At 39.1% G+C, this 20,424-nt stretch overlaps 1 protein-coding gene across 1 annotated transcript in view; it reads left to right on the top strand.

Annotated features, from left to right (window-relative positions):
• THSD4 (thrombospondin type 1 domain containing 4) overlaps positions 1–20,424 on the top strand; it is a 319,595-nt gene that overhangs the window by 43,895 nt on the left and 255,276 nt on the right. The window contains exon 5 of the mRNA XM_040601898.1: positions 13,636–14,065. Within this exon, the coding sequence (XP_040457832.1) occupies positions 13,636–14,065 (430 nt within the window). The remainder of the gene's footprint in view (positions 1–13,635; positions 14,066–20,424) is intronic.

Genomic DNA, 20,424 nt, shown 5'->3' with positions numbered 1-20,424 from the left:
AAAACCCCAAACAAGTCAAACACCCCCCCACCCCCCCAAAAAAAAAAACAACGGAAAAAACACCTCCATCTTTAAGATTCTTAGGTGAAGCAGTCAACTGTAATACCCCTTTTAAAGACATCTTGCTGACCCAAACAAAACCAAAGAATGTTACCTTGAGGCAATATTCCAGCCTGACTGGAATAAGACAGTAGGACTCTGTTGGTGATAAAGACATCCTCAGCCCCTGCAAGAAACTCTCTGTCTAAAAAAATACTTGAAAGTGGGAATTAATCTGTTAGTGAGGCACAAATTTCAAAAGGTGGGGCCAGCTTTTCAGACGTTGATCTTCCTAGGTGTTGGCCGTTCCCTTTAATCACTGCTTCGTCTGTCTTTCAAACCCATGCAAATAGATGGCCTAGACCAAGTATAACTTAAGTATGGCACTGATCATCTTATAAAATTTCAGAGAATGCCAGAGGCAGGCTTTTAGTAGTCGTGTTAACATGACTGCATTAGGACAAAAGTTGTATTTTCTTTTTTCTATTTTCCTACTCAATCTTTTACTATAATGCACTTCTGTTCCCAGCTGCGCAGTGTAACAGATACAGGTTGTAGTACATAGCTGGGTTATTACTAATATTGGAAGCCTGGCCTTGAACTGTCAGCACAAAGTCATTCAAAGCCTGTTTGCTCCAGCCCCTTGGCACCCTCCGTCTCCAAGGGAATCCCAGCTGGCCCGGCTTCTGCAGGACCTGCTGCCAGGCTGCTGGCACAGCTGGCTTTCCATCCCTGCAGGCTGTCCCCTGCTGCTGTGGTGGCCTCTGCAGGCCGGGAGAGACTGGAACAGTTTGGAGCAATCACTGCAGTTAATGGCTGAAATAGGAGAGGACAATTAGCAGAAACTAATATTGACTGTGTGCAGAAGTGAGGTGATGTTATTACCTAATAAGTGGCTTGCCACACGAAATACTAAAATGACCGTGATGTCCGTTGTGCCTCCGCTTTCCCTTATGATGGAGGCCTTTTCTTTTGAGAATTCTTGTGCTTTCTTAAGCACAGTGCAAGCTTCTGTACCACAGTTGATTTTTCCACCCACACACACACACTGCCCCTTGGCATAAGACTGTGGATTCAAGGTCACTGTTTTAATCTTATTTGCGTAATAAGTAATTTTCATCTTGTGTTAGGAGAGTCCCTGGTGGCTTTAAAGCCTGTTGTATTGCATAACTTTCAGATTCTTTGGTGATGACTGTAAAAACAGAATGAGAACAAAAAATGTTACTTGAAAATGGAGTTACTAGAATGGCAAACCTAATGGTTCGCCTTAATTCACAAAATCCAGTGTACAGACCTTCTTTACAAAGATTACTGGTCCTATCAGATATATGGAAAATGGATTTAAAAATGTAAGTTACTCTAGAGATGATTTGCATTCTGTAGAACAGTGTTCAGTGTTCAGTAAATGGATGATACTTGAAAGTCAGGCTATAGAAAAAATAGCATCTGTGTTTTCACAATATGTACCGTTGGTAGAATACTTACTGTACTGGCCTTTATATAAAGCTGTAATTTTAGCAGACTTCCATAAAACAATAAAAGAGGCATGGACATTTGTGACTGAGATAAGCTCACGTTCGATAGCATGGTAAGATGAAATGGGATGGCTTCCAAGGCAAATAGAATTTTGACAGCAATAACAGTCCTTCAAGGCAGCCAAATACATTTGTGTCATTTAGCAACAAGTGGAAAAGTTCTCCGCCTGCTTCCGGGCAGCTGACAAAGAACTGTTCAGTTTCTTTAGCAAAATTCAAAATATAATTTATATATCATAAATTTTGACATTCCTTGTCTGTGAAGAGGATATTAACATTTTCAGCTTTAGAAAGTTCATTCACACGTGATTCAGTTAGGCTTTAGAAACCAGGGCTGCACATGAAGCTCAGGGAGAGAGAGGTTTGAGGTACCTACAACTAGAAGCCTAATTTAAACAGTTTAAGTGCTCCTGGTTTTATCGTGGTGTTGTAAGTAGAGTTCTTGCATAGCTGAAATGTGTTAGGAAATTATAGTCAGTCACTGGGATGAGGACAGAAACATGAAAAGCAAGCTGACAGTTCTCTGGTTTGTCCACTGGCAAAGGAAGGGAGCTCTTTCTCAGATGTGAAGAGTTATGTTCCCATTAGCACAGCCTTGTTTTTTATTTCGCCACGCTAAAATGCGTGGGGCATACCATACAATAAGAATAATCAGAAATGAGGAGATAGACATCTTTAAAGAGGGGCACATATGGAAAAGTAGTAAGGGCATACAAAAGAAGAACATGCTTTAAGAGAGAAAACGTATCTTGAAAGGAAATATCATTCATAGACTAGATTTTAGTATTTCTTAAATGTTGCATTTCCAGTTCTCTATTTCAGAGATAGAGAAGACAAAACCACAATTTTACATAATGTGCTGAGTGTTAGGATGCTCACAACTGCCACTTTCACTTTCTCTACAAGTGGACTTTCATGGTGGAGTGGCAGAACTTCGCTGCCCACTTCTGTCAGCACAATGTGCACTTTGTGTGTGATTCATAGGAGCAGAAAAAATAAAAAATACAATTATCACTGGAATCATGAAGTAAGTAAAGCAGGCTGCAAGTTTAAGGAAATATGTTAATAAGGAAAGGGTTTCCCTAAAGCTCTTTCTGTATTTGGAAGAGGAATGAGAGGAAACCTTTGCATGGAGGAAATAATCCAAAAATCACCAACTTCTCACATGGCTGTAGCTTTTTGGTCTTTATTCTGTTGCCAGCAGCTGACATGAAAGACTGCTGTGCTGCTTTGTACCCTGTATAGGGTCAGTTTGCGTTCTGAGGCCTGTGAGCAATGGAAAGGAAGAGTGTATCATTTAACGTCAAAACAGAATTTCCTTTCTGAAAGTATTTCTTTTGCCCCCTCTCACAGATGCTTTGACCAGGCAAATGTAGGTCACTCAGTTGGCAGGTCTGCAATTAACCTTTAAAGGGACAATGCAGTTGTTATTTCCCTAACCAATTTAAGCATCATTAGCTGCATGTTCTGATGTAATTTTTGTGACCTGTTCTAGTCAGTTCCAGTTCTTAGAGGTGGACAAATGTGTGACTGCTGGGTCTTAGGGTCTGGGAAGGTATTATTTCTTGAGTTTTGAAGCTTTCTATTTATTGGCATGGATGTTTGCTTTTCTTGATATTTGGAATGAAACCCAGCTCAAGTACTTAGCCATTCATCCTTTCATTATTTCTATAATAGAATGAAAATGTGATTTACTTTACCCTAAACCCAATATGGTTGTAAAAGCTCATTGGGGTTTGGTGTGTGTGCAGAAGGAAGACAGAGAGAGAAGGATTTGATCCTTTTCTGAGGATAAATTTTCCGGAAAAATCTAAGAGCGGTAGTAGTAATCAAAGAATTCATTTTGGTAGCACTTGGGGGATTTAAAGCCATATGAGAAAGATGTTTATTTTCCTTCTGAATAAAATTCCAAACAGGTTGTAATAGCAATAAAGCTCACGTGAGGTATTTCCTGGCAAAACGAATAGCTAGCTGGGGGCGTTGTGGCCTCAGGTTGACTTTGTGCTGTCCCACCTCTCATCTGGTTGTTAATCCCCCTGATAAACTCTAGGTCTCACTTACTATTAACTAATTAGTATCAATTTTTATTATGCTACTGTGAGCACGCTATGAACGGTATTACCAAAAATAAAAGCCTAACATGATACTATAATTGCAAGCCACCCGAGACTCTTTCTTAATCTTACTGCTGAACATTTCATCCTTCCTGGAGTGGGTTGGCTGAAGGAGGGGAGGGGAAGTGAGAACGCTGCTAGCATTTGGACAGATGGAAGACCGTGCATTTTACCAAGGAATTATTGCCTGGTCAGTAAGGGGTAGAAACACAACAAAGCTCCCATCACAGTTGTAATGCATCTCAGCAGTTATGTGGTTCCTCGTGCTGAATTTCTGCTGGTTTACCTGCCAACTGCATGGTTACATTATTCAGTCGACCCTTAAAGATGAAGCTAAGGGGGGAAACCTGTAGACTTGTAATGAAATTTCCTGAGATCAGAGGCGTTATTCAGCTCATCGAAAAAGAAGACTGTAGTATTTGGGTTCAAATGCTGGAATCCCACCTCTGTTAAAAGCGACATAAATGAGGTTTTATAGCACTTGCTGGGAGAGCAGCTAAAGCCAATAGAATAAATTGTTGTACTGGGTATATTGCAGCTATGCTAGACTGGATATTAGTGGTGATCTGTGAGAATGGAAAAATTCATTTAAGATAGTCTACATGTATCTCTCATATTAATTCAATTAATTAAACCTGTTCCCAAGAGGTAGTTTACTTAGTGATCTTATTCATCAGTCCTACTCTGTCAGAAAAATGTAAATATAGAAATGAGGGAAGAATCACCCCTGTGGTATAATCCCTTTTCCTACAGAAAATGCAACTTTTAGGTATAATTGGTTCCTCTGGATCTTACAGTTGTTGAAATTTTTAGGTCAAATATGCTTACAATATTTTGAATACCCATATGCGTATATGATAGATGGGAAGTAGTGAATGTCAACAAAGCATGGTGTGGTTACCAGTTACCACAACTGTAAACCAAACTAGTTAGTTTTGTAACTAAACCATTGTTTTAGTTACCTTGATGATGAAAATCAGTCAAATGAAGTGAATGCCTACACCGATTTAATTGCAGTGAAATGTGCTGACAAAGCGTGAATAATACGCTATAACACAGCAAGAGAAGTTTGTGGTGATGGCTCCACTCTCCAATGTGTGATGCACTCTTGGAAGCGGTGGTTTAACTCTTGCGACCAAACATTTGACGAAGATAACTGCTCTCCGCTTTAAGGCTATTTTCTAGGTCAGTGAGCAGACAGGCATGCATTTTGTAACATAAAACAGAGTCAAAGGCTCCCTTCTTTCATTCATGTTGAAGTGATTTTCTCCAGATTGATTTAGAGCTGGTGAAAAGTGAGTACGTGGAATGTAAAGCTGCACAGGGCTATGGTACAGTACTGAGAGGTGATACATAGTGGCTTTTGATGTGAATCAACCTGACTGTTGAGAGCTCTCCTTTTTGAGGGAAAAGACATTCCCAGAACCAGTAAATCATTCACTTTTGTTAAAAATTATTCTTGTGAAAGGATCTGCTAAAATACTGTGAGGTATAAACTTTATATCAGTTATGACCAGCATAAGACAGTTTGTTTTGTGATTTAAACTTAAGAAAAGGGGGCCAAAAATGCATGGTGGACAGTCTTTTTGAAGTCAACCTTGTTAACTGTATGTGCTTAAGAATATATAAAACATGAAAGAAAATTAAAAGCAGTGGGAGGGCTGGAAAGTAAATTATTGAATAGGAGGTTGTAGGGCAGTTACAGTTTTTAATTATGGAGGAAGTACCAGGGATTAAAAATGTGTATCTGAAATTATTTTAAGGATACAATTTTAGGAGTAATGAAAATTAATAAGTACTTTTAAAAATATATACCTGTACCTATGCTATTAACGGAAACTTTGCATTTAGGACCTGTTTTTTCAATTTGAAGTTGAAGTTTCGTATCTGCAAAGACTTCTTGGTATCCCTTTATTTTTTTTCTTAATTACGTTTTAAATATTGGAGTGATATTTGAATAACTTCGCTGACAGGAATATCTAATAAATCACTTTCATTTCTTCAGAAACGAAATCAAGGCAACTCTATATGAAATACTTGGAACTGTAAGTAAATGGGTAGTTCCTTTAAAAGCTGTCAATTACAGTAATGTAATGCTGCTAAATAGATATTTTGGTATGATCAAAAATACTAGTTTAAATCTTGGTATGCTTATCCACAGAAATAGATTTAGAAAGTAATTGATTTAGTTAAAGAGGATTTGGCCTACTAACTTAGGCATGTCTATAGCCCTGTTAAAACGATGATGGGCAGTAGGACTTATATTTAAGCTAAAGAGCTTTGATAAGGATCTAAGGGGACTGAGCTGCTTTAGAGCAAAGTTTCTAGTGGGAATCAAAGAAATGGACTTTTGGAGCATTTTTAAAATAGAAATTAATAACTGCAGTGCAAAAGCACAAATCAGTATAATTTAAAAGACACTCTGCCCTGGTGCATAATGTGGATTATTGTTTGGGAAATAATGCTATAAGTCATATTTTTACTCTTCCTGTCTTTCTCCCACTGTCATCTTGCACATAGAATCTCTTCTTCTGATGATAGATCACTCTGTAAATTCAGCTTGGGTAGGTGCTAGCTGTGGATTGAGGGCTTGTTGATAGGACAAAAATACAGCCAGCAACACTTCAGAGATTAGATTATAGGCAACTGCTTAAATCCCAAGTGAGAATAGGCAAGAACCTAAAGAATTCTTAGGTCTTGGGCAAGCAGAGCAGCATCAGGCTACGTGTACAGTTTGGCCAGACTCACTGATGAGGTGAGTTTCCTTAAAGTATTAGAAGACTTGGCTGTTAATTCCATGACAGGTTTCGTGGTAAAGCAAGCCTCTGAAGATTTTGAAAAAAACTTCAAACTGGACCAAACTCTCAATAAAATTAAAAGAAAGTGCTAAGTGTTGGTGTCACATCTACCTGAATGCTCTCTGATGAGGTTCTGTTGTCTTCGTTACGGCAGTTGTTGTGGCTGGGCATACAGGGAAAACAACTGTCTTCTGCTTGCAGAATAATTCTGCCAATAGACTAGACGAGAGAAAATTTGGAAAAAAAATATCAGAAAGCCTGCAATTCTTGTGCATTTTTTCCTCCTTTATCCCTGGTGAAATTGGTGACTGAAGGCTGTTACAGAACATTACCTTACCCCTTGAGAAACAGAGTGAAAGGTGAACTGAAAATGAGGGAAATTGGCAGTTTCTTTGGGTTCGTTCTAAGGAAACATTTCAATGGTAGGACAAGTCTTCCCTGGTGTCACATAAATGAGAGGTTTTGCTAATGTTCAACCCTGTAGTTTTTAATTTACATTTTTCATTTACAAGAGAAGTAGTACTTTGATACTAGGAGATAAGTTGAATGAAATGCTGCAAAAGTCATGTAAAATACATTCTTTATTCTGCCTGACATCAGAAGAGAAAGAAAACAAGTTATGCTTCAGCTGGAAGTGAGCCAGGGAATCTCCATTTAGAGAATGGTAAGAGAAATGTAAGGAGAAAGGAATGATGGAAAAAGGGAAAAAATGGAAATAGTGTGTTGGAGAGCGGCTTGGTAAAGAGCACTTAAGAGAACAGGTGGAGGCCCAGGAAATCTGTAATCTTTCTTGTGTATTTTAAAGAAGCTGCATATCCTTGGTTCAAAGAGGGTTTTTATTCAATATAAATAACCACCTCACCAGCTCAGAAAGTACTTAATTCTTAGTGAACCTCAAGAACACTTGACGTTCAAAGCATTGTCCTTAGCATAAACTTTGTGAGGCAGTGATAACACATTTATTTGCCAACCAAGGTATGCATATGGTTACGGCTAAAATTAGAGAAAGCTACTAAAACAAAATTCCTTTTCGTCATTCAAAATGTGTGTGAGGGGCCAGGTCTCATTATTTTTGACTGATTTATCCTCAGCATGACAAAAACTGTTAACAGTTAGACCAGTAAGTATACTAGCTAATAATAATTACTGTAAAATGTTTTCTACAATCCTTGTACCAGTAACACAAAACCTGATTTTCATACTTGTCTGGGCAAATGTATTTATGAATTTGAGAATATATTTAGGTTGGCTGAAGTTTAAAGGGGCCTATCATTTTTGTTATCAAAGTGCTAAACAGATTTGTCTGAACAATCGGGGAGGTGTGTGTGTTTATGAGAATTATGCCCAAAGAAAGAAGATTGCCAGATCTGCATTAAATAGCTGTTACGCCTCTACCTGAGATGAACACAATAGATCAGAGATGTCTACTGGCTATGGTCTGTCATGAAACACTTAATGCAGCTACTTGCTTTTCAACATTAATTTTTCCATTAAGCAGTAATTCGCCTTTAGATAGTAACTGTTCTTGGTGGCATTTCCCCCCCCTTTGTTTGTCCATAGAACATGCAGTGTGTATCCTAACTGACTGCAAATGTTAATGAATACCTCTTTTTCCTCTTCCTTCTTTCTTCTCTTCAATCCAGTAAAGAACTGAAGAAAGTTTTATTATTATGTGTTTATTTGATATACTAGACAGTGTAGCCAGAGCCTACAAGGTAATGGAGCTGGTGAGCTCCTTTATCCTTGCCTTTTTGATACTTCCTACCTTCTGTTGCTAATTCTTGAAGGGTATGTAAGATCTTTTCCATGTGAAGTATTGTAGAAATTGATTGATATCTTTTTATTAGAAGCAATTAAATAAAAGTCTTGGCCAACATTAAATAGCTTTATTAACCTGACTGGATCAGTGGGGCAAAAATCTGACTGACATAAAGATATGCAGCCAAAAGCCCTGTAAAATTAACTGGCCTAGCATATGAGAAACCTGGAAGTATGTTGTTTCTTTACCTGGCTGATCTAGGAGGAACAACGTCTCTCTAAATAAACCAGCTGTAGGATATGAATGTAGTTCTCCCCCATCCTAAGTTGTCTCCGCACATCTGAGGACTGTATGGACCCTGAGAAGGAAGTATGCCTGGCCAACCTATTAAATGTCTGACTATAAACATGGATTTATAGGCAGTGGAAAATTAGCATGACTGTTCTGCTAATACAGTCATGTTTGGTTCAGCTGAAAAGGGGAGTGCTTTTGAAAACTGATGCAGAAGGTAGTTGGTAACTTCCTGAAGGGCTCAAGCATGTGCAGAAAGAGCAAAGGGTTTATGTAAGCGGGAAACGCCACGTAATCCTGCAGAATAAAGTCCCAAGCTTCTTTGTCTTGTCACCAGTTTTTCAAGCAGTTGGTGTTTTCTCCTCTCTGGGAGTTGGGTTTCTTTTCATTTTTAATGTTTCATTGTATAGTTAAATGAGCAGTGAAGTATTTTAACTGCTTCAGTTCTGACTCTGGTGACACTGGTATCTCAGTGTCAGTGGTTGACTTGTCATAACTATTGCAGTTCAACCCTGCTGTCATCCTCAGGATTGGTGCTCCAATTTAGGGTTTGAATACCTAAATAAATCCATCTATAAACAATATTTGCTCTGCAGGGCCAGCGTGTATATGAAGGAACCTAAGCATTATTCATTATCGCTGTTTTCATACAGGATATGTGAAGTGTTTGTATCGCCACAGTCATATCCTTGATATGTCGGTGCAGTGCTGCATGCTGCAGGTTTTGGAGGTATATTAGAATCCTTTCTAAATAGAGCTATTTTAGGAGTTGTGCTGGTGGCAGGAATGTAGGGCTCCCTTGTGCTGCTCTTGTAATTATTTCTATTAATGCTGAGGAACAATGGACTTGTAAAGACAGAATCTAGCACTTTTCTGGAAAAGGTTTGTCAAGGTTGTCTAAAACTCAGATCTTGCTCCAGCTGGATTTTCAGCGTTTGTCTGAGAGCTGTCAACGGTGGTTCATACAGTTCTGTAGCAGTACATACACAACATCCTAATCAAATGCTCTTCTTAACCATTGCTATGTGAAGAAGGATGACGCTTGGTTTTTAGCATGCCTGGATATGTAAAGTCGAATGCTGCAGAATCTGGTCTGGCTAAGCAGGCGCAAGGCTGCTTAGGGGTGTGCTGTTATTTGCTAATTCTTTTCTTCTCTTTTACCTGTTACATTAAATGAGAGTGCATCCCAACTCTGACTGGGTTATGATAGTGTGCATTTAAAAAAAAAGAAAAAAAAAAAAGGAGCAATAAGGTGAAGCTTCCAAGCCCTGCTGTGGGGGGCAGGGAGTTATGTGGCTTAGAGTGAATATAGGTAATCTTAATGAATGACAGATAAGAAAAAGTTCTGCTGGCAATGGAAAACTCCCAACAAGCCATCGTGGCTTGACCTACTTCCACCTCCTACCAGTGGATCAAAGCTGGGTTGATTTAGCATGAAGCAGACAGGTGTCAACAGGTTAGTTTAATTCTGCTTATGAAGTTAATGGTAGTTTTTGTTTGATTTTCCTTCCCCTTTCATTTCCCTGATTTCCCCTTGTTTTCCCATCGTGTATGGACCTACATAATACTCCCTGCCTCACTGTGCTGCATGACATCATAAATTCTACCTGATAACTCCCCAAGAATTATAATAGTTAATTACCACCAAGATATTTTTACAAGCTTTTTTATTACATTGTGATAAACTGCATTCCTAATTTATAAGGTGTGAATGAAGGATGATTTAAGGCAAAATAGGCAATCTTCGGAATAGTTTCAGTCCAGGCAATATTGGTTTAAATGAATGTATGAGCACTGATAAAGACATTAATAATTAGAGCTTGTTTATTACACTGTTTCCAGAAGTTTACATGCTGAAAGAAATGTGATGTTCCTGGCTACAAAAAGTTCACCTTCCATTTCAGAGGAAGCGTGTTCCCATTTAAATTCCAAGTCATAATTACTACACAACCTAAGGAAATTGCAACTTGTACTCAGTGGTTCACAGCAATGTCTTGGGTCATTCTGGCCCTGACCATTACGGGAGAAGAGGCAAAGAAGAGGACTCATCTGTGATGAGCCTTGATGCAGCCATGGGCATGTCTCTGTAAGGGTGCTGGAAACTTAGGCTACCAGGAATGGTGCCTCATTTGTTCATCACCAGGGAATCCAGCAACATTGCCAAGTTACAGTGTAAAAAAAGAAGCCAAGATGAGACAGGAACTAACAGTAAGAATTTTGTTACTGCTTTCACTTCTTAGGTGCTGTTGTTGCATGTTTGTTGCAGTGATCAACCATTTTACAAGAAAAAAGTCTGGCTTCCCACCAACCCAAGTCTTTCTAATTTCTGCAATTAATTTCATGAGATTCCAGCAGGCTTTGGACACTTGCTGCCTTCAACTAGGAGTCCTTCTTTCAGATATGAGTCATTCCATTCTATATTTAAGGCTACTATATGCCCATTTCACCATTTTTATCCAGGCTGAAGAGTCCTAGTTTACATCACCATTTCTTGCATGTCCTTCAGTTCTTTTCAGTTCCAATTCATGACCCTGAACTGGAGATTAACAGTCAAACATCAGTCTCATATCTGACCTTCTGTGTAACCTCTCCTAGTTTGCCAGGCAGCAGTTCCTCCAGGTGGGTCGGACACATCTAGGTGTTCCTCTCTGGGAGAGTCTAGTGCTGCTGTTGCAAAGAATTAGGCATTGAGAAGGCTGGATCAGAGACATATTCCCACCATTCCACTGGTCTGCAACTGGCTTATGGCTCAGTTATTAGCAGCTTTCTCCTCCTGTTGATGAAAAATGCAAGCAACCTGGCTGTAGATGATAAATTCAAAAGGCTAGTTTCACCTCCCACCCTCTGTCCACCCCGTGCAGTCTGTGGTCCCTGCAACAAAGCAGTAACTTTCTCAATGCCAGGAGTTGTTGCCAAGGTTTCTATCTCAGATGCTTCAACTTTGGTGTGGTCAGGTTGAGACGAATCATTAGAGACTGGAACAAGGAAAAATAAGGAGTTACATCTGTTTTTCAAGATGAACCAATTTGCTCCAAAATCTAAGATTCTTCATGAGAACTGTGACACCAAAGTGTTTCAAGAATGCAGAATATGACTAGAAACCTTAAGAAAGATCATTTGTTTGTTTGTTTGTTTTCCTCTTGCTCAGAAGCAAAGAGTTACATTAAAAATTAAAATTAGCAGCAACAGAGGGGGGATCGATTTATTTTCCCATAAAAAAAAAAAACAAACCCAAAAAACTACCACAAAACCCACCACAAAACTATGCTCATTTAAATCAAGTTGCTTTCAGTCTCAACTTCTGAAATAGTTCCTTTTCATAATTTCTCTTTCTTTCCTGTCCTGTCCACTTACAGGAAGCTTCTTTTTCCTCCCTTAATGCCAACACCCATTATACTACTTCTCTGTACTCTAACTACCAAACCTCTACCTCAACAATGACCATCATGGTCACAGAGCAGATTGATGTGTATAAACAGCTCAAGAGTGCTGGTTGCTTTATCTGCCAGGGTAAATCAACACTCTTGTTCACACATCCTTGAGCCAGGAAGATTGATTAAAAGCCCCGTGTGGCCATAAAGCTAGAATGTTAAGTAAATTGACTTCCAGGGTTCCCATGTAACAAGAGTCTTGGGAGACTATAAGACTTGTGAAGAAAACAAACACAAGACAAAACAAACCCAAAGAAAATTCTTTTTGATCTGGTGGTTCGTTGACATCTGTAACACTTCAGTTTCTAGAAAGTAAGTATGTCAATTTATAACCTCAGGTTTTCACTGCCGTTCAAGTCTATTTTTTATATATTTAAAAATATAAAAACATTTTATGGACAGAAAGTAAGTTACCTTCTTTTAATGGTGTCTCCCCTCCTGAGCTGCAGGGAGCTGTATTCACACATTACTCTGAACTGGAAGAAATTTTTTTTGCCAACTTACTATTCAGACTGCAGCGTTAGAAACCAAGGCCTGATATGATGCTGAGCTGTACAGGATGGCAAGACAAGCAAATGCAAATAAGCCTATTGTTTGCAGATAAAATTCTGGGATTAACCCTCTTGAATGGTATGACCCAGATGTGGTGGTAATAATTTTGTGGGTTTTCACTTGTAATTTGGGACTGCTTTTCTAGACTGAGTCCATTGTGTTGCTGTGGGTGTGCAGAGGATACAGCTACCCTCCAGGGTGTACCAGCTGTTTGAGGGTGCTGGTACTGGTGTAATACTGTCCAAAACACAGGGGGCTCCAGTACAAAGAGATGTGTGCGCAAGAGAGCAGACCTGAAACTTTGGCGTTTGGTGCTGGGGGCTGTCAAGCTCTTGTGTAATGCTTTAGTAATATATAGTAAAAAGTGGCCTTTTGTCCTGCCAACAAAGTGAGGGGTCATGACTTATTAATTAAATGTATTGCTAATCCACATATGCTGGCCAAAGAAGAGAAAATAAACTGTGTACCATAGTAAAAGTATTTTCCTGCATTTGTCAGCTTTTCCAGAAGTCTTTCAGTAGTATTTTGATGTTTCTTATCCTTTTTCTGTTTCCATTTTTATTTCTTAAGTAGCAAATGAAGCAGAACCAGAGGAGGCCTTGTAAATGGATACAAAATGTTTAATGATCTTTGCCATACTGAATTCAAATTTTCTTCTGTCGTTACTCAGATCAACAGTAGGAATTTCCTGCTGTTATATATCTCAAGCTCCTCAGAAACATAGTTAGGAATTTTAGGAATACACAGCTTTGATTCTCTGAATTTCCATTTTAAAGGAGAGTCCTAGGGATTAAACAAACAAGAATCATCTCCCCCCAAACTGCCACTTGATACTGTACCTGACCATTTGATTTGCTAGTTGACACTAAGTGACTTGCCGTGTGACTTGGCCAAAGAGGGCCCAGGATATAGTTCAGCCAGTAGACTTCTTCACAGATTCCTGATACACCAAGCAGGACTACAGCTTCTATATATTTTCTGTAAAATAGATTGAAATTTCTGGTTACCTGTTCCTTTCCAGTGAATAACTTTGACAAATAACATCATATAAAGTATCTAACTGCTCCTTCACTTATGAGTTCAGTAACTGTTGTCCCTCTCTTTCCCTGTTTTTAGAAGCAGAAACAGAAATTCTATTGGTCCAGGAAAGTACGGATATGGAAAAGTGCCATACATTTTACCTTTACAAACTGATACTGGTCAGCAGCCTCAGAAACTTCGCAGGCAGCGACAGTCATCAAGGAACCACGTATTTCATCAGAGTCCAAGCCTCATGAGCGCTTACAGCCAGGCAGCTAGTCCTTCACTTCAACACGGGAATCTTTATCAAGAGGAAAGTGGGCCTCAGGCTGGACATCAGGTCCTTGGACCCTCGGTTTATCAGTCATCTGCATTTCCTGTATCTCAAAGCCTGTTTCACAGCAGTGACTCAAACCATCACGGGTCTGCATCACACCAGGCGGTCCAGGGTCAGCCCCAGGCTCAGAGAGCTGCAGCAATTGTGTGCATTGGCACCTACAAGCAATATAAACTCTGCAACACAAATGTAAGTCTGGTTTTCCTATATTTAATTTGTTGGGCAGCTATTGGTTTTCCCTAGTATGCTAAATGTTCACATAGTGAAGAAGTTAAGTTGAACATTGCTTTTTATTAATTTAATGAAATTTTTTGTGAACTTATTTTAGAGTGTCTTGGGGAATACTGAACGTACGTGCATAGTAGTGTAGATACATAATACCAACCATACTTTCAGGGATGTGAAGCAGTCACTAAACCTACCAGTATGTACAATTCTAATTTGATAGAGAAAGAAACTGAGTCACAGATGAGTTTTATATTTTTCGAGGTAAGAAATGGAAAAATGGAGTTGGAGTAGACCACATTATAAAGTGTCCCTGCTTCTCAATCCCATACGATAAGGCTATCCTTTTGGGAGTTCTGCTCATGTCCTAAGTAGTCTTTAGAGCCAGCCAGCAGCATAGATCACTCCGATATCTTACCGCGATGCTGTGTGGTTCTGTGACAGATGATACTTTTACCAGCATTTAAGCTCTACATACTTTTATTTTGGCTTCCTAGTTTATTGGAGAGAAAATCTGTTCTGTGTTAATTTTTAAATAAAACTTACTCTGTTATTACTTCATTCAAACCCATTTGCCTGGGTGTAGCTCTGTGCTCTGGGGCAGTCTCCCATTGTATGTGGGAGGCTAGTGAGGCTTTGCTGTTTCTTCCTACAAGCAATTTTCATCCTGCTAAAAATTTCAGTTTCTGGCTGTGTCATTTTAGTATTTCCTAAGTATCTCTTTCTAATATTTGCATCCTATTTGGGCTGCTAATCTAACTTAATGTCACAAACTTGAAGAAGCTCAGCTCGTATTTGGATATTAGAAGCAGGATTTTCAAGAGTAGTCTTAATATGCTGACACAACGGGCCATATTTTTCTGGGTGGATGCCCGTCTGATTCTTCTGCCTCTTAGAAATCCTGTTTCGTTTAGTGGAAGCCTGCATAGTGGAGATGTAGTAACAGAACATATGATCAGGATAACAAAAACATGACCTGAGTAAATCAGATGAGTGCCTTTTTGCCTCTTAGTGTAGCATTTACTACATTTGCATGATTTATGAATAAAGTCCATTGATCAAGACTAGAGCAGTTGCTTGAAGAGACCTAATGCCAAGAAAGTTTTAGCGTAGTTGTTTGAAACGGAAAACATGAAAAGGCTACTTTAGGCCTCTGAGAACAGTCTCTGGTACCAATTGCTCTTTTGAAAAACACTTTCTGTTTTTTGAAGGAAATGGGAAATGAACTTAGTGCATGGGCATTAATTTGGAAAGTTTTCTGTGCAGAATTTGCTCACTGGTGTCCAAGCGATACACAAATGTCTCAGTCTTTATTTCATTTCTTACTGCATCGAGGCAAAAAGCTGGACAGTATTCTGCCTGACTTAAGGAATGTAACAAAATCATTTCCAGGGAAGATCTCTTTTCAGAGAGCAAGGGGTGAGAGGTGAGGAAGTTAGAAATGAGGTGGAAGAAAGAAGCAATCCCAGATGGCCGACGTATGGAGAAGGAGGGTTTGTGGAGGAAATCTGTTGAGAATGAAAAGTGGGCTGGAAGGAGGAGGGCTGTGAGCTTGTGAATTAGACGGTGGCAAGACATGCAGGTCAGTATGATGAGTGGTCTGGCCATTGACAAATTTCTTCTGGTAGTAGGAGAACAGGAGTGGAAATATTTTAATGTTAATTTTAGAAACTATTGTTTAAACAGAAGACTTCAATAGATGAAGAGGAAAAAATAGGTGAGCGTTCTGTTGCAGCATCTTTGCCATTGCTGCATGTCTAAATGCAGTTATAAATAAATCATAATTTATATTACAGGAGACTTTTAATAACAAAGAAATTGTAGATGACGCAGCTCCTCCTAGGCATGGAACTCCACGTAGTGATATTCTCGATTTAGCAACATTTCTGTTACCCTCAGAGAAGCTGTAATTGCTCTTCAAGGTTATTTTTCTCCCTGGAATGTGGCAATTAATGTAATTATAAAAAAGAAGTTGCTAAGAACAGCTTTAGTGTAAAGGCCAGGACAAGAGCAAAACAAGGCTGATAGTGTTTCACTTTGTTTGCTTGTTCTTCCTGATTAAATGCTTCTGCACGTGGGCTTTAATTTAATTTATCAGCAGTGACATGTACCAGCGGTCTTGCCAGCGTACAGAGAACAGTATCTTTTTATTTCTTTACTTTCTTCTTGTTTAATTCTTCCTGGAGCATACCAAAAATGAAAATCTCATTTATTGAGAGGAAAATATTCTGTTAACGGTAATCCTGGTGTTTGGCCACTCCCTCTGCAGTTTCTCCTAAGGGCAGTTAATTAATAACAAATTAAGTCAATGTGCCTTGGTCCATTAGGTCATTTCCTCACTATTGTACATTTATTCTTTTTTCATTAATAGCTGAACTCATTTTACATGACTGACAGCTTGATTCATAAAAGTTAAACTTGTGGGTTTTGGTTGGGGAGAACCTCGGAAGTGGTTGTATTTGTTCAAGTGTTTCTGCAGGTCATTAAACCTATTTTCATACTGTACAAGGGGCTTCCCCTCTTCAGCACCTTGCATCTAGGCTTTGTACGTGGTCACCTCAGAATATCCAGCAGCCTGTCACCTCCTTCAGCAGGAAACGGGCAGTAAACATCTGTCCTTTACACACAAACAGCACTGACAGAGCTAACTGAAACCAGAAGCCATCCACAGTACAGTGAGATTCTTCAAATGTGCCCGTATTTTGTTTTTTGTCCCCACAGTATTTTCATAAGATGGGAAAATTAGAGGGAAAAGACTCCTCTATTCAAATGCAGGAGTGAGGAGGGAATCTGCCTTACTTCCCCTGCATTAAAGGGAATTACATGGCTGTGTGGGTGAAGGAGAAGTTGAGTGCAAACTTGTTTGCGTTGTTTGTCACCAGAACAAAGGAAGCAGCTCAAACGGAACATTTGTGTACCGAGCACTTCTCGTCATGGTTTGTCTCAAGCATTGCCAAGTCACTAGCTCTTCGTGAGTGAATGTGTGAGAATCGATCTTTAAATTAACTTCAGGCTGAGGTTTCTTGGGCAGCGTGTACGAGGAAGCTTTCAGGGTTCTGGACATTCGAGCCTCCTTGTTTTGCACTGTAAATTTGGTGATACAGACTGCCCCTTTTAAAAGTCAATTTTATCTGATTTATTATATTTTTTGTAAGATGTACAGTGAATTATGGCTTATTAGTGAAGACATTAATTCTTAGTATGTCTCTGTCCTTAATATGTGGCAACCTTATTGCAGCCTTTCAGTACTTAAAGGGGGCTTATAAGAAAGATGGAGAGAGACTTTTCACCAAGGTCTGCAGTGTCAGGACAAGGGGCAACCATTTTAAACTAAAAGAAGGTAGCTTTCAGTTGGACATAAGGAAGACATTTTTTATGATGAGAGTGGTGAGACACTGGAACAACTCCACTGGACACTGTGGGTGCCCCATCCCTGCAAGTGCTCAAGGCCAGGCTGGATGGGGCTGGGAGCAGCCTGGTGTAGCGAAAGGTGTCCCTGCCCATGGCGGGGGGCTGGACTAGCTGATCTTTAAAGGTCCCTTCCAACCCAAACCCTTCTATGATTCCGTGTTGTCCTTGGTGGTGAGTTCAGGCCCTGACAGGGTGCTACCTCTCCTCTGCTGCAGTTTCCAGTTTCCACGTTGCACCGAGACAGTTGAGTCTGAAGTCACGTAGTAGTAATCGTGAGCACTTAAATGCTCTGGTTGGAAATCCTGTCAAATAAAATCGTGACTGGTTTAGGCCAGTTACAGTGCATCAAGGAGTATGAAAAAATAGGTGGAGAAAATATATGAGTTTCACCATGAAGAGCAACGCAAAATGGATATAAAATCTAAATTGTCTTTAGCTATGGATTGAAATAGGGTTTTGACCAAGTTTATACCTTTACTTGTATGTGAATTTGCCAAAACCAAGCTGAAATGCAGGAAAGGCTAATTGTTGAGAGCTCAGTGGGATACTTATGGATGAAGTTTTGCTGAGCTTGTTCAGTTTCATTCACAGTTTCTGGCTTGCCCACTGGTTCATATGGATTCCTGTCATGTCTCCAGTTAGACTATGTTGCCTTTCCCAGTACGTTATGTGACTGCTACTTAGCAAGAAGTCAGTTGTGTTTTGGAGAAGTATCTAGATAGGATCAGAAAACAAATGATTACTTCTAGTTTTTTATCCTGATTCTTCAGCTATACACACTACTAATCTGTTAGCACAGCTATGGAAAATCCAGCTTTTGGTCCCACATAAGAGTTCTCTACTTGGATTCGTGCTCCTGTGTGCAGAACACTTAAGAATGGCACCTTAGCAGGGAACGCAAAGTATCTGAAGGATAATTTTGGAAATGGAAAGAGGTTTTATAGTTGAAGACATGAGTTGAGGTAAAAGGCTTAGGGTCAATCCCCAGTTCTATAATGATGCATTAAATTAATATAATTCCCTAAAAGAATATTAATGATGATGATACTAATTTTGATTGGTGTGAATTAAATTTTTTCCATTGAAAGGGTTTTTTTGGACACAGAACTATAATTAAATAGAATTGAAATCTTCTGCAGGAATGTGTTGAGTCCATTTCAAATTGATGTGTGTTTCTGTCACCTAAGCACGTAGGCAGTAGGCATTGGCAGGCTCCCCTGGCACCTGGGATCTCGGGCCATTTCACCAGCTTGCTGGCATTCTGCCCAAGCGTTTTCAAAAGTTTTCCACCCTATAGGAAATGAAATGTTTCCTGTGTTTCAAGTTTTAACAAATGTAGAGGTGGAAATGTTTTAATTTTATATAGAACAGAAAATGCAATCCTCACACAAGTTGTTTCAGAAGTGATACGGGGTGCTGCAAGGGTGTGTGCACTCTTCAGTGTGGTTGGGATGCTCAGATACTGAGGTAAAGACAAATAGAACACTATGTATTTTTAAGATTTTTTTTTATTTTACTGAAAAGCCCCTTCTTATTCCCAAAGAGCTACTGTGTGGTTTATTTATCCTCATTTTTAGATTTGTATAGAGTAGGTGTTTGACATAAGTGGGAAAGTGGAGTTATGATGACATATCTTTTCCTGAGGAAATTCAACCGTGGCTTTATGTGAGGAATTTTCCCTGTGAACACTGAGGGATTGTATGTGTGTTTGGTAGTCTGACATTCCACGGGCGTATAGGAAAGCTATTAAAAGCTTACACTACTTCGGGTTGTACTGCCCTTTCTTTGACTGTTTTGAAAATTGCAGCAGAAGTTTATAAATATTAATTCAGAATGTGTTGTCGCTAGCATGGGCTTAATCTACCAGGCACTGGCACAGAGATGCCGCTTGTACAATGTCCTACCAAATTTGTTAACTGTCCCTTGTGTACAAAAAAGTCACGTAGATACAGCTTTCATCAATCTTTTGGACCACAGTAGTTTTCTCTGTATCTCGGCACTGTCATTTTGTGATACCCCCCTGAACAACTGTGAACACTGTATTACAAAATATTTTGCCTTATGACATTCTTATTAAAACTTCAATAATTACGGGAAACTGTCTGCCTTAAATCTGTATGAAAAATACGTTGGGGTAACTTTAGAAGCTCTCTCAGATAGTTTTATTCCAGAAGTGTACTGTCTTCTTGTGGCAGTGACAGAACAAAAAGTTAGCTGTTTTACCCTAATTATTACTATGGTCATTACTTACTAATATAGTAAAACGTTCATAATAAGGCCAGAATCGTACAATTCAGAAAATGTTGATGTCTAGAGGCTTATAGTTTTTAATTGAAAATTCAATTACTTACTTTGATCAATACATTTATTTTAAACCAATTTAGCATCTAGGACTCTGAGAGGCATGCTCTAATGCTCTGTTGTGCCAAGAATTATACAAACACAGACCAAAAAGATAGGTGCAGATAAAAATTTGATATTGTATACATGGCTAAAGCCATGGCTGATATTCTCTGGGTCGCGGATCCTGTGCAATCTATAATGTTCTTATGATGACTTTCTGCATCACACAGAAATTATGAGATTTTTGTCTTTCTCCAAATACAATTTCATAAGATATGAATAAAATATAGTACAGCCTGGGATAGAATAAACACCTTAAGGCAATAAAGCAGAAATGTTACACTGAAAATAAAGGTTGAGAGTATGTATCAGTGGTAAAAATCTACAAAATGTGCAAGGGCATTATCAAAAGGACACGGTAAGGAACTTAAATGCTCAGTTTACACAGTAATTTTTTTTAAAGGCAAGAAATGGCAACATTGCCATAATTAGTCAATAAAATCAGCTTAACTCTGCTTTGTGTTGTGCAGAACAAACTTTTTTATGGTTGAGGCATTTTGTTACATGCT

This window comes from Falco naumanni, chromosome 7 (assembly GCF_017639655.2).
Source record: "Falco naumanni isolate bFalNau1 chromosome 7, bFalNau1.pat, whole genome shotgun sequence".
NCBI classification, from domain to species: domain Eukaryota; kingdom Metazoa; phylum Chordata; class Aves; order Falconiformes; family Falconidae; genus Falco; species Falco naumanni.
Note: the sequence above shows the minus strand (reverse complement) of the source record. Positions and strands in the feature narration are given on the sequence as shown.